The 15,652-nt window shown below is 42.0% G+C and overlaps 1 protein-coding gene across 1 annotated transcript in view; it reads right to left on the reverse strand.

Annotated features, from left to right (window-relative positions):
• Positions 1–15,652, reverse strand: part of LOC124605693 (troponin C-like) — a 59,218-nt gene that overhangs the window by 24,456 nt on the left and 19,110 nt on the right. Inside the window, exons 2-3 of the mRNA XM_047137552.1 lie at positions 7,791–7,821; positions 3,788–3,931 (exon numbers count right to left, since the gene is read on the reverse strand). Of these exons, the coding sequence (XP_046993508.1) occupies positions 3,788–3,931; positions 7,791–7,821 (175 nt within the window). The remainder of the gene's footprint in view (positions 1–3,787; positions 3,932–7,790; positions 7,822–15,652) is intronic.

The raw sequence follows: 15,652 nt of genomic DNA on the forward strand, positions 1-15,652 counted from the left end.
AAACAGTGCAGTTCGGAGATGAAGAATTTTCGAGATTACTTGAAAATGAGGCTACGAACCCCAAACTAGTAAGAAGAACGAAAGATATATCAATAAAACAAAAAAATTGTAGCCTCGGAAATTTTATTTAGAAAATCAACGTAAAGTGAACGTTGTCAGTATGAATGAGTTAGCTGTACGGCTAATGTTCAAGGCCAACAAATGCAGGAATATAGAATAAATAGTGGCGTATAGAGGGTCATCCTGAACTGACCGATTAAATTTCGTTCAGAGGTATTTTGTAAATTTTTTGGTACAAATGACCCGTGGTCTCTAGTGACCAGTTACATAGCACTTGTATTTTATTTTATTTTTCTCCATTTACGGGTGCAATTGTATCCGAATTGCATTGAAAATACAGAACTGTACGGGTAGTTTTACTGATGAAGAGTTCCGAAAGTTGGGAGTGCAAGAATACAATTGAGTGGTGGCCGTTGCTGAGGGAACAGTGGCGCCGTACTTTCACTGGATACAGTAAACCCGTACACCGGACATAGGCAACTTTGGTGACCCACGGGCCTGAGCCCACGTACTTACCTGAGTTCGCGGGCCGCCTCCTCACGAGGCGACAGCAGCGCACCTAACGTATGAAGTCAAAACTGTAGCGGTGGTGGCTTTAATGTTGGTGGGGTAATAAAGCATCGATATGAATGGTACCCTTTTCCAGCATGTCAGGCCAACGAATTGTGCCTCAAAATTGCGGATTTGAGGAAAGATTAATTTACGTGTATCCGGAATTTCCTCCGCGGGCCGGATTGAAAAGAGTCGCTAGCCAGATCCGGCCCGCGAGTTGCCTGTTGGCCACCCGTGGCACACACGAAGCGTATAACACCTAACTTTTCACCAGAAATCACCGATACTTCCGTGTGGCACTGTTAACGCACAACTAACGCTGCCAGAAAAAGAAACACGAGACAGAATCGAGAAGTACTAAATGCAAACTTGAGGGCGAATAGTAAAGTGGACATTTCTGTTGTCTACAGCAAATACCGTGACTTAATGGAAAAAGTCTGTCGCACACCGACGAATGCATTGTTATCCAGATATTTTCACTGCAGTGCACATAGAGTTATAAATAGCGATAAGAGGTTAAACGAAATATGATTAGTCTGTAACGAGACCGGAGGTCCCTTACATTAAAATACTCTGAAAATATCTCTGAATAAGCTCTAAAATTTTGTCAGTGCAATTTTGTTTCACACTACACAGGTACCACAGTTTGTTAAGTACCGTGAAAACATTAAAAAAAAATATTGGGAAATCTAATCCGCTAAGTTCAGTACGGTAACTGCAGTTTCAGATAGTGGCAGAATGGAGTTACAGAAGATTTTTGTTTCTAATAACAGCCTCACAGACAAAGTTAGTTCTAAGCACATGTACGCCCAGAGAACGTAGGAGCTATACAGACACAATATTTTCGGTATATCTGTTGCTGGCAAGGAGATTGTAAACCAGATGATTGCAAAGAAGCGATTTCAGCAGTACAAGCTACTGCAAAGCTACTTGGCCAGGGTAGAGGTATGATGTGATATAACGAATTATACATACATCATTCCATATCGCATGACGTGTTTACCTATAGCGAATGCAAACGGTCGCTCATCTCCTAATTGTGAAGCGTGATGGACAGTGACGGTTCTGTATTGATTTGGGCACCGATGTAGACACTTTCACTTAGTTCTGTGGTAACGCTGGAGCCTTGTAAGCCACCATGTGAATTGTACGCTGCATGCTTTATTCCAAACTATGGATAGCATTTTTCAAGAGGATGGTGGCTGTACGCCGACGGTTGAGAATGCCCGGATGTAGCTTGATAAGAGTGAAGCCAAACAACTCCCAAGGCAGACCCATTCGCCGAATTTGGCTATTACCATTTTTGTCTACATTGAAGAAACAGTTAACGAAACATAGTGTTTATATTATTAAATCCACTCCTTCTGTTCACCTCACTGATAGGAAAGCATTAATATATTTAGATGAGTACAGTTACCATTGATAAGAATAAAAAAATATATTCAAGAATGCATAGGTCATGTATGTGGGAATGATATCAGATGGTATCACGTAACAAATGTTCACTGTGTTATTTGTCGACACTCAAAAATGAGTATTTTAGTATAGAAACACCTTTACATCAGCTTCAGCAGTTCCACAATAGTGAAAATATTTTCTATTACAAGTTTGGATACAGCTAAATTTGAAAAACAAATTTGCTGTGACTATGGTAGCAATAAGAATATTTTTAGTAAACGATACATGGCTGGCAAATTTGCGGCAAGACAGGTTTTAGTTGTTCTTGAATTATTCGCGCTCTCCTTATGTGAAATACATCTTCTTCGTAAGGTCTTCTGTATGCAGCGCTGTACCTCCCTCCAAGAATCAAACACCTATTTTGTCATCATAGCCGCAGCACGCGGCCTCACTTAGCTGTGCGCAACCTTTAAACAGACACATTCGCAGACTCCTTCTCACTTCTATGGGAATGCGAGGTTTGTCAAGGAATTCATTGATGAAATTTTCTCGGGTTATCAGCCAAGTCCTGCCGTTGTGTTGTAGTAACGTTTGGCCGACTTTCTTTCTCGTCATTTTCAGGCGAAGAATTTTGTATTCCTGCATTTGGTGGCCTTTAACTTTTGTCATACAGCTAGCTTATTTATACTAATGACTTACATATCACCTCTGTTTTTTACACATTACTGCTGCTTTTTTAATAAAATTTCCATAGCAACACTGTGTTTGTTTTACTTATTCGTCTTCCGTTCTTGCTGCTAGTTTGGGGCTCGTAGCTTCATTCTGAAGTAATCCCAAAAATTCATTCTTTATTTCCGAACTACACTGCCTGTTGTCGGTTAGTATATGTGAGGAGTACAATCACCATCTGCTCCTCATACGCAGATTTCTTCGTATGGAGTGACGGAATGTCACTGCTCGTTGACCACTACCGTACGAGCAAGGCATAGCGAGCATCCACTCACATTTATTGCCTAGGTAGCAACACGTGGAATGTTTAAAGCATCGATCACACCATCCCTAACACAAGGTAGCTTGAGTTGGATCTGCAGTGTTCACTGCAAGCTCACTAGCCGTCTGTATGTATATTACCGCTTTTGAATGATAATCTGACGATATTTTGTTATTCTCTGTTGCCGCTGTCCACTCTGGAACATACTAACCTGCACTCTGCGCAGTTCGATGCTCTTTTGATTTTTTTTTAAAAAATCTCAACCACTTCTTTTTGTCGACTACAAAACTTTTCCTTAAACACTAACGTTTGTGGTCTGTATTGTCTGCAAAGTAGCGAGTCAGACGGTAACTCCTCTAGTTTACAGTTATTTCTCTTTTCACTTGTCAGTCAGTGATGCCACTTTTCTTTCCGTCTCTTCATTATTTGTGTTACATAACGCTCGTCTTTTCTCTCCTCTCCTTTTTTCTCTCTTGTCGTCCGTCCATTGTTGCCCGAGAAGTCAGTTAAAATCCATCTGCCTGTAACTTACCCTTGTTCCTCTTCTTTCCATTCACGAATATGAAATGTGCTTTACTTTCTTCGATATCTACTACTCTTTCAACTCTCTAAAAATTATTTCTAAGTGTTCAAATCCATATGTGTCGTAATGAATCTCATCTAAAATATGTAGAGCGCCTGTTAAGTGTAAGAGTGAGTCTGATGACCCTAGGCGTTCTAGAATAAATAAATGAAACACGTAATGCCCGAGCAGTGGGTGTCATAAAATAACAGAGCTCGCCTTACCGTCCTTGTCCTCGTCCGCGACAAGCGCCTCCAACTCGAGCTCGTCGATCATGAGCCCGAGAGTCTGCAGGATGGTGCGCACCTTCTCCTTGTCGATGCGACCCGTCTTTCCAGAGTCGAACATGGAGAAGGCCCGCTTGAGCACTGCAACACACACACGCCATACCAGCTGACAGCGTTGTTCTATGCATTTCGGAGTATTAGGGTTCTATGATCACGAGGGTTTACACTGAGGTGATGAAAGTCATGGGATAGCGATGTTCACATACAAGGATTGCAGCAGCCTCGTGTACACGAGCTGTAAAAGGCCAGTGCATAGGCGGAGCTGTTGTTTGTACTCAGATGATTTATTGTGAAAAGGTGTCCGACATGATTATGGCCGAACGACGAGAATTAGCAGATTTTGAATGCAGAATGGTTGTTGGAGATAGAAGCATGTAACATTTCCTTTTGGATATCGTTAGGGAATTCAATATTCCGAAATATTCGGGCATTATATCTATCCACTGCCAACGCAGTGGCTGAAGGTCTTCACTTAATGACCAAAAGCCGCGGTCTTTGCGTATAGTTGTCAGTGCTAACAAATAAGCAACACTGGATGGAATAAGCACACAAATGAATGTGGCGGCGTACGACAGACGTGTCGGTTAGGACAGTGCGGCGGAATTTGACGTTAATCGGCTATGGCAGCAGATGACCGATCAGTTCCGATTTCAGTTGGTAAGAGGTGACGGTAGGGTTCGAGTGTGGCGCAGATCACACAAAGGCATGGTCCCACGGTATCAACAAGTCATTGCGCAAGCTGGTGATGACTCCATAATGGTGTGGGCTGCGTTTACATGAAATGAATGAACTGCGTCCTCTCGTCCAACTGAGCCGATCATTGGCTGGAAATGTGACGTTCGGCTACTTGGAAATCATTTTCAGCCATTGATGGACTTCCATGTTCCCAAATAACGATGGAATTTTTATGGATGATATTGCGCCATTTCACCGGGCCACAATTTTTCGTGATTAGTTTGATATGCTGGACAATTCGAGCGAATTATTTGCCCACCCTAATCGCTCGACGTTAATCCCACCGAGCATTTATGGGACATAATCGAGAGGTCGACTCGTGCACAAAGTCCTGCACTGGCAGCACTTCCGCAATTATGGACGGCTGTAGAGTATGCATGGCTCCGTATTTCTGCAGGTGACTTCCAACGACTAAGAGTTGTTGCCCTACGCCGGACAAAAGAAGGTCTGACACGATGTTAGGAGGTATCCCATGACTTCTGTCACCTCAGTGTATTACCATTAAGAAGCTATGCGCTATTTGTGGGCAACCTCTGGCAGTGTATTTCGATCCTCACAGTCTCTTTTTCCTTTCGTACTAACATCACGTATACGTTCTACAAACTAGTTTCTAGCCATTGAATGCGAAGTAAACACCTGTCTGCAGGTATCTTTTACTGCTGACGTTACTGAAAACCGAACAGTCTACATCACGTCCATGAGAATAATATAAATTTCCAATAGTAGCTCATTTAACTTACGTGCTAGAAATTGCATATCAATATTTTAATTACACAGCGTAACTCTATTCTTTCCGGCTGTTTTTGTTTGTTGCATCTGCTGGTTCTTAAAAGTTTTTCTCACAAATGAAAGAGATTTTTAGCGACCGCTCCGTAGCTCGTTGATGGCATCATTTTCGACAGACAGACGTAGCTTTGCACATTATTTTCTGTTTAACGTTATGCCTATTGTTGGCGGGGACATCGTTCCAGACAAGTGCAATCTTTCCGTACGTGTCCACCAACAGTGCGACAAGATTATATGAATAGGTAAAGTCTTCACTGTTGGCGTAACACAATTAGTAATAATTGCACAATAATTTTCACCGCGATTTCGCTGTGATTGTTATGGTTCCTTTCGAGCTTCCATCGGATGCCAATTCTAGTAATTCGAATACAAATATAGAGCGGAGTGGGACAGTTCACAGAAGTGAAGTCTACGCTCATGGAGTGTTGCCAACATTTTTCTGCCCTCGTTACGACCAACAGGCTATTCATTCTAAGGAGGAGGACGTGTAGGTGGTAGGAGTAATATAGCAACAAGTGTTTCATCATACAACTATTCGCACATAACGCATGAAAATCAAAAACAGAGTTAACAGTTTAGCAGAGTATTGTTTGGTTACGAACGATAACAAAACCTCAAGACTGAACAGTACTGGTTAGTTAGTTATATGTTCCATAGACCTTTCGAACAACTTGTTTTAACGAAATGATGTTAAAAAATGGTTCAAATGGCTCTGAGAACTATGGGAATTAACATTTGAAGTCATCAGTCCCCTAGAACTTAGAACTACTTAAACCTAACTAACCTAAGGACATCACACACATCCCTGCACAAGGCAGGATTCGAACCTTCGACCGTAGCGGTTGTGCGGTTCCAGACTGAAGCGCCTAGAGCCACTCGGCCACTCCGGCCGGCGAAATGATGTTGATCGAGTCAGTTTACAGTTTGCGTACGCACGATTAGTTTCCATGGATAGCTACGTGCTGGCCATTCACAAGTTCCTAAATGGCGCTCCGGCCTATATGTAACTCAAACAAACATATAATATTCCTGCCCTAGTCGTGCAACAACTCTTAAATCTAGTTTTTTTATAGGCTACATGTGCTTAAATAAATATTCGCCTATGGAGTGAAGGAGTTGTACAGAAGAAATAATTGTAGGTTAGATTTAAGAGTTACTTTACTACCAATCAGATACTTTATTATTCGGCAAATGACAAAAAATTTTTGTTGCTGCATGTTGAACTCCTTTCTGAGCCACTGACAGCACTCGTAATGGGTCATAAAGATCATTTTTTCCTCTAGTGTTTTAGGTGAAGAGATTGGTATTCTTATAAAATTGTGATGAATTATTCATGATGAATTTCATTACTGAATATATATGTGTGTGTGAAGAGTTGTTAAAACGCCAAAAAAATTATTCCATAAGACATTATTGAGAAGAAATATTTTAGGAAAATCATTCATTTATTTCCTATACCAGCAGTTATACGATCAGCAGAAGTAATTGAAGTTAACTGTACGAGCAGCTTAGTAATATGCATCATTCAGTCCTAGCTTGGAGCATTCTACCCTGTTCACTGACTCTTGTTCGTGTGCTGCATCAGTAATTGGCACGACATATTCGTTTTACATAACTGAATATAGTTTGTTTTCTCAAAATTTAGAAAGAGTCCACTTAATTCTTCCAATTTTCTTTGAATTACTTAGTGCAACCGGTTTTATTCCGTTTCTTAAGTATGATTCAAACCAGTTGTTTGTTAGGCCATTAATTCCATAAAACGTAACTTTTTATAAGAGAGTAATACGATCTACACAACCAGACGCCTTGATCAGATGACAGAAAGTACCACTGTTGATATTTTATTATTTAAGCGTACCTGTATAAATAGCATCCGCATTGGAGCAACCCTTCTGGACCCAAACATTGATGTACCAAATAAATTTCTTCTACTTAAATGTAAGACGTGCTGAGATTGATTCGACACTCGTCTTTTGTGCAGCAGAGAACCGAGATGAGAAAGAATAAATGCACAACGTATTTTGTTCAGGTGGTGTCCCACAGATCGTAAATGTATGAAGAAGTCAGTCAGAGTGCATTCCTCACAAAAGCAGGGAAACTGAATGTAGGCTACATACGAAAATTATTTAGCTGTGTCAGTCCATTTTACTCTTGATGGCTGTGGATAATGATGTCTTCAATTTCACTTTTATCGTACTGACAGTTCCGGTTGGAAGAAAACTGGTAACGACTCAATGGTTCATAAAATTACTATCTTCAAAAGTGCAAAGATTTAACTGTATCTGCCTATAGTATTGTTAATAGATGTTTTCTTTTATTAGAATTAACAATTCGGAAAATGTTTGAAGAAAGGTTGGTTGGATGTTAGACTGGGTCATCAAATGATTAATTTAATAAGTACATGAAACTTGTTACTTACTTTGGACCTGCTCAGAATCCAGTGCTTCCGTCTGAAACAGAGAAGACAAGAGTGATAAGATTAACTCTGTAACTTTCGCAGTAACTCCCTACCGAGCTAATACTAAAACATGTATGGAACTGGACTCACAATCACTGGAACTGAGGTCATTTTGACACTGGCATTATAAATATATAGTACTGCAGAATGATAACTGAGCAAGACTACTCATCGTGAATATAAACAGACTACATTTAAGCAGTTGTCATGTCATTCCTATTATTGATTTACAGTAGACCATATACGACAAAAATGCGTACTTGCTTCCATTCTAGAAGGTAAAAAAATACCTGGAAGCAGTTGACACCTATTTCACGCTGTACGAGAAATTTAGTGGCCATAAGGTTTCAGCCGTAAAATCACCCGCTAAGACAGCTGTAGTTTTTATGTAATACGCCGGCGGCAAAACGAGCGTTGTGGCGCATTGGTTAAAATGCTGGGCCCCTGCATGCCCGTCCACAGGTTGATTTTCCACGCTTTTCCAAAATCGACTAAGGTGAATCTCAGAATGGTTCTTCATTTTTGTCCTAACCGAGATTTTGGTGCACTTCTAATCATCTCTTCAACAGGAAATTTACCTCAGATGACTCAAGATTTTCTTCCTATTCGAAAATGTGATTCGTTCCTGTTTTGAATCCAAACAGTCGTTTATCTATCACACAATTTTTCACTGCTTTAATATGATATGGGTAGTTCTCCTAGGACAAGCCCGATTACCAACGTAAAAACCTGGGAAAACAGTATAGGATACAACCAAACTGGTTTCTTTCTCACCATATGTGAAAAACGCACACCGTCCGGTAATAAATAGGACTCACAGAAAACTAACGATTAGGTAATGGAAAAACAGTTAAAAAACTACTTTTCTTTTTGCTATTTCCGCAGTATTTCAGTACCCGTTTATGTGAATATGAGCACAGACCCAGTAATGAAACACACAACAATCACTCTATACCTCCACTGATAGTTCCTTAGGTGCCAAAATTAGTTGTAATCTTTCTCTATGTTACTTCCTTGTTGCGAAAATGTTAGAAGCAGTAGAGAGCAGTTAGTTCATCGCTGAGGAACATCTAAAAAGCATTAAACTACTCACTAATGAGCCAAGAACAGTATGACCACCTGCTTAACAGCTTGTTTGTCCGTCTTTGGAACGAAATACATCACTGATTCTACGTATCAGGAATACGACAGTTTGCTCTTATGTTTGTGCAAGTATGTGACATTAGATGTCTACGCACAGGTCATGTAATTCTCATAAATAACGGGCCGCTGATTTGCTTACGCAGTGATGGCGTCCTGTAGCAACTCAGATGATGTCTATGGGATTTACATCAGGCGAATTTGGTCGCCGATACAGCAACTTGGGTTCACCATAACGCTCCTCAAACCACTATGACACGGTTCTGGCTTCGAGACACGGACAATTATACTGCTGAAAGATGACATCGCCGTTGGGGAAGACATCGAGCATGAAGGGATGTGTGTCCCAAGTAAGCACAGGAGAATGTCTGCCATAGCATAATACTGCTCCCACCAGCCTGCGTCTGTGGTGCGCTGCGCGTTCCGAGTCGCCTTTCCCCTCGGTGACGGTGTCTGTGGACACGACTGTCGACCTAGTGTAGCAAAAATATGATTGATTCGAAGAGCCGATACGTTTCCATTGAGCGACGGTCGAATTCCGATAGTCCCGCGCCAACTGGAATCGTAACTAACGATGTCGTTGGGTCAGAATGGGAACACATAAGGGTGGTCTGCTGCTGAGCTACGTGTTCAACAGCGTACGATGAACGGTGTGCTCTGAAACACCTATGCGTGCACCAGTGTCAGGGTCTTTCGACGGAGATGCTGCAGATCACCATCTGTCCTACTTTACAGAGCAGACAAGCCTCCGAATCCCACGTTCTGTGAAGAGTCGTGGACGTCCAACCATTTAGAGCCTTGAGGTAGTTTCACTGTCCTTCTACCTATTTCCCTAGATATTCGCGACAGTAGTACGTGTACATTCGACCAGCTTCGCCGTTTTCGTTCACAGCATCTGCGTAATAGTAACATGCCCTTTGTCAAAGTCGCATATCTCTATGAATTTCCCCACTTGCAGCCCATATCTTCAGTAGGGCGTCCTTCCTTCCGCGTCTGCTCCGCTTACATACTTTGTGTGTCCGCAGCGCCTCCAGTGATCATAATGTTTTGGCTTACCGATGTATATGGACCTTGCGAATGAGTAATTATAATAGGAAGTTGCTTTTAAAAAAAGAAAATCGCCGCATTCAGAGCTAATGAAGTGATAAGAGACAAATAAACGTAAGTTAGCCATCATCTAGAATTAACATCTTAAAGCAAGTTCTATTTCTCTACGCTTTTATTTCTTATACCACTATAACTTCCCTTCGACACCGTGCTCCATAACACCAAAACACGACGTTCGCGCCCACACACATATATACACACACACACACACACACACACACATACACACACACACACACACACACACACACACACACACACACACACACACACTCACAAATACGGAAACACACAAAAAACACAACACCTTGTCATGCCTAATTCGGTGTAGGAAAACTGTGGACATTCAAAACTTTTCCAGACGCCTCGGAATGGATAAATACAAATCCTGTATAGTTTTGAGTGGAATCTTTTACCATTCTTCCTGCAAAACAGTGGTAAGTTCAGGTAAGGGTAATGGAGATGGATAGCGATCACGCGCTCTCTTTTCGAACTAGACCACCAAGGCTCAATAATATTGAGACCTGGTGATTGTTGTGCCCAGGGGAGATGCGACAATTCATCCTCGTGCTCTCAAATCCAGTCCTGCATTATAAGAGCTTTGTGAGCAGGGGCCCTGTCCTCTTGGAACACAGCATCACAATTGGAGAGCGATCACTGTATTATGGGATGTAGCTGATCAGCCGAAACGTTCAAATTACCGTTGACAGAAATGCGACCTTTTAGAGTAACCATGATGCAAATGAAACATCACGATATGCCTGCTGAAATCATCATATAACCCCTGCTATGTTTCACTCTTGGGACGTAAATTCGGCCAGACGTTGGAAACAGTGTGCAGCAAGACCCAATCAACCTTATGGCTTTCTTCCATTGCTCCACGGTCCGGGTTTTATGAGCTCGCCACCACGTTTTCCTGTTATGGTCATTTGCATCACTGTGGACTGGTTTTGCAAATGCAGTTCGCCCTGCCACTCCCAGATTATACCCCGCAATTCGCAGATTATGGAGCTCCATTCGTGTTCTTTTGGTGCTGCTATTGCAACATTGAGTTCTGCAATGACAGCAGCTGTCGGCCTATTATTTTTCATCACTGTGCTCTTCAATGACCGTCTGTCACGATCACTGAACACACACTTCGCCTGTGTTGTGATTTAGCGGATGACGATTTTCCGCTTTTCCTGTATGTGGTAAAAACCTTGGATATGATGCTGCTTGAGACATAAAACACGGAAGGAACCACCATATGAGCACCAACGCTGGCCATGTTCTGAACCACGTACCACCTTCATAATGCATTCACAAATACACAGAACAACTGATGTGACCACGACTGGCACTTTCAGCGTATTGAGGACATTTTACAACTGCCGTTCGTCGTCAAACGGAATAGCATAACCTACAGGGTTGCCTAGCATCTGGATTTATGTTCAAGTGTAAATTTTTTTTGTCCAACCGGTATACATAACAAATGAGTTCGAATGGCCCTTTGGCCCACAAAAAGACAAAATACGTTTCGATTGGGCCAGTTGGTAGCATCACTAGGCTGCAAAACAGCAGAAAAAAGGACACTGTCATGACATTCACAGCCCGTTCGATCAGATCTGTCACTGTCAATATGAGGTTTGTGTAGCTGTTACGCTCATTTACCGAGACAAATCGCGTTACGTTATTTTGTTAACTTTTCTATGTCAACAGATAAATGCAGCAGTAGTTAGCGGTAGTTAGGTGACAATGATTTTCGGTATTGACGGCAAACTTTTGCTCTTAGCAGCTAAAACTTGGCAACAACACTATCAGCTGTCAGGGATCTTCAAAAATGGTTCAAATGGCTCTGAGCACTATGGGACTTAACTTCTGTGGTCATCAGTCCCCTAGAACTTATAACTACTTAAACCTAACTAACCTAAGGACATCCCACACATCCATGCCCGAGGCAGGATACGAACCTGCGACCGTAGCGGTCACTCGGTTCCAGACTGTAACGCCTAGAACCGCACGGCCACTCCGGCCGGCCCGGGATCTTCTCGCACTATATGTGCCATAAGGGAAACGTGAACAAAATTAGAGTGAACGTGCCGCATAAAGCTTCCAATAACCCAAAAGCAGACCCGGTGTAGCACGGATGTATATATTAGCTACGAAATTTTGAAAATTAAGTGTAACAGTATTTATCACAGCCTGAAGCACTAGACGTTCCTTAAAATCTATAAACCCGAAAACAACGTGTTAAAAACAAAAGAAGTCCTGAAAATTATCCTCGCGTATCTTTTGTTAATATTAATTCTGTTCGTATTAAACATGCTATTTTAATACAAAGTGAATTACGCGATATTAGGTTAATTAATCATGACAAAGGAATTACGTGAAGTAAAATAACTATTTGTAAAGGTCAAAATGATTAAATTGCAGTATTCCATCTGCGCGTCTTTTACGATTACGCCGCTTTTAAGCCACTCGCTTCAGCCCTCCAGTTCTCAGTGCAGAGATGCGAATCAATCCCGTTGTGCTTTGAATCAGAGGCTGGATGCTGCTTGGTTTTGTTCCTTTGTTAACGGCAAATCCACCTCTGCAGCGGGTCGAGCCGGCAGCTAGCCGAGCACAAAGGCCGGCTGTCCCTGCAAGCAGGGGAATCCCAGGCCGCGCCGCGACGCTGCTGCTATCTGATGGCGAGTGCAATCGTCTCACACTCTTGCCAGACAGCGGCTGCTCTCGTTAATGCCGTGGGTGGTGAGAGCCGTCCAAATACAGAACTGCTGACGCTTTGACTATTGGCACCTCGAGTTCCAGCAACAGCCTCAAATCGAATGTGTCCATTCACATTCGTGTACGTCATCAATTACTGGATTAAGCTGTCGTTCACACAGATACACAAATTGTATACTCTGACGACCTCTCAAACAATTGAAGTACAGAAAACTGCTGTGTAGAATCTAGCGCGGTCCTACCGGCCAATGGTAAAGTTGACTGCGTAACGTGATTGGCCCTCTGTGTAAGTGTGGAGTGCAGGACAGTACAGACAACGACTACTTCTCGCGCGAGGACCTCCACCTCCTAAACCATGTAGTGACATTCGCCGATACCTTTCAATAGCAACAAAGATAAAAATAAATTACCCAGCATTTTTAATGGTTTTTCTAACTTTCTTGCAAGCCCGGTAAATGCCGCAGTACGAACCAGTCACCCTCAACAATATCATAGCGAATATGAAAATCCTTTGTAATATTTAAGACTGGACGTTTATCCAATATCAAAGCTGAAGAAATAAAAGTATTTGAGAGGGAAAAATCAAAGAACACGTCTGTTGTAAATGAAAGGATACGCCAATGGAAAGAGTATACGATATAACTAAGATACCCGGAACAAAAAATACTTACAGTATTTAAAAACATTATAATGACGCACTACAACACAGTAGTTATAACCAAATGCCTACAAGCGAGCGTATTTTTAGTGCCACCTTATACACCTGAAACGTTAGAATTATGAGAAAGAACAAACATAGGAACAGTGTCAAGTCCAATGAAACTTTCAGAGGTTTGAAAAGTAATAATTAACTATTATACTAAGTCTACAAGTTTGCTTCTGCCGTATTTTCTCGAAGTTCGGGGCTTTATTGTGGTAAACGTACAAAAAATTATAATTCGTAGTATTGCCCATCGCTGGCCACTACATTCTCCCATATTTCGGATAGCATACGAATCACGTCTTTTGTAGGGATCCATGAATCGATTCAGTTTTACACTTGTTCATATGATCGGAAGTTCTGGTCAGCCAGACTGTGTGCCACTGATCGAAAAAGGTTGTAGTCAGAGAGAGCAACGTATGGAGAATACTGCGGGAGGGATAGGACTCCTCATTTTAATGTTTCCATGTATATTTTGACGGGTTTTGCGACATGGGGCCCAGCACAGACCTACTGAAAAATTACCTATACGTGTCTGTCGCTGTATTGTGGCCATTTGTGTTTCAGTTCTGGGATCGAACGCATCAATTGCTTTCGATAATGATGTCCTGTGATTGTCTTCGTCTGTTTCAGTAGCTACGAAAACGTTCTGTCTTCCTCCGCCATGCCGGTCTTCAACATCAAAATCACCGTTCTTAAGGCATTGAAAACATTCTCTTCACGTTCTTCCACTAATAATTTCCTCACCGTTGGTCTTACCCAGCACTTTAAGAGCCACAGTCGCAGATTGCTTCATGTTAAATCAGAAAATTAAAACTTCCGGCAAATGGCGAGAAATGGGTACATAAGTTGACGTACTTAATCGAGAATGACCTTATGATGCAGTCACAAATCGACTAATATTTTATGGCATTATGTTTACAGATTCCTAAGCTTATTGTATTACACCTGTTACCAACAACCTGAACCCCACTCGCCGCTACTTCCGTCTATTGCAAAACGGTGGAAGCAAAGTTGTAGACCTAATATCTGTCAGAGCACAGAAAACATTTCAGAAACAATGAGGAACAAAATACTGATGTTCTTTGCGAGAATTTACAGAATGAATGAAAAAAAAAATACGAACCAATATGAGCTTCCGCTATCTTTTGGCGGACGGGGGATTGAACAACCACCTGGATTCAAGGACCGAGCGAGGTGCCGCAATGGTTAGCACACTGCACTCGCATTCGAGAGGACGACGGTTCAAATCCGCGTCCGGCCATCCTCATTTAGGATATCCGTGAATTCCCTAAATCGCTTCGGGGAAATGCCGGGATGGTTCCTTTGAAAGGGCACGACCGACTTCCTTCCCTAATCCGATGGGACCGATCACATAGCTGTTTGGTTCCTTCTCCCAAATCAACCAACCTGGATTCAAGAGGTCAACAAATATTTAGAAACGAGCAACATAAGAACATGTAATGGAAAGATACATCTTTAGAAGGAACCTTTCCCAATGGAAAGTTCTGGAAGGATATGTACCGTAAAGAAAGGAAAAAGAAACATAGAGAAACAGTGAAGGAATACGGATAAAATGGAAGAATAATGACAAACGAAGAAATAGAATTAAAAGGTAGTCCCTATAAGGCCCTAACGCAGAAAGATGAAAAACTACTATAATAAAGCATCTCAGCTCCACCGCCATTCGTTCAAAATGAAGTTAACTGACGTTGTTGCCAAACAGGCACTTGTCCTAGGGTGAGATGAAGCTACATTAGACGTGAACATAGCACTGGCCCAGCAGTGAATACTCAGTTGCCGATGGTTGGAGAGGGGGGGGGGGGGGAGGCGACAGAGATAGTAGGAGAAAACGAAGAAGAGAAGGACTTGGAGAAAGAGAGACAGAATGCATGCACATGATTTGCCGACATTAGTCATTTACCTGCGTCGAAACCCTTTCGGATTGAAAGGCTGAACCTACCGCTATGAGTTTCCTCGCCACCAGTGGCGTAGCACTCTTTCTGTTCTATATCCCGCAAGCAACGTTACGGTGTCACGGAGAGTATTTCTGTTTCCATTCTCATTTCCTCCTTCCCTGTTCCGTTCGCAAATGGTGTATGAGAGAGTCCACTGTCGGTAGGCCTATGTATATGAATTCTAATTTATCCGATTTTTCCTCCATTTCTCA

The sequence above is a fragment of the Schistocerca americana genome, chromosome 3 (genome assembly GCF_021461395.2).
Source record: "Schistocerca americana isolate TAMUIC-IGC-003095 chromosome 3, iqSchAmer2.1, whole genome shotgun sequence".
Taxonomy (NCBI): Eukaryota; Metazoa; Arthropoda; class Insecta; order Orthoptera; family Acrididae; genus Schistocerca; species Schistocerca americana.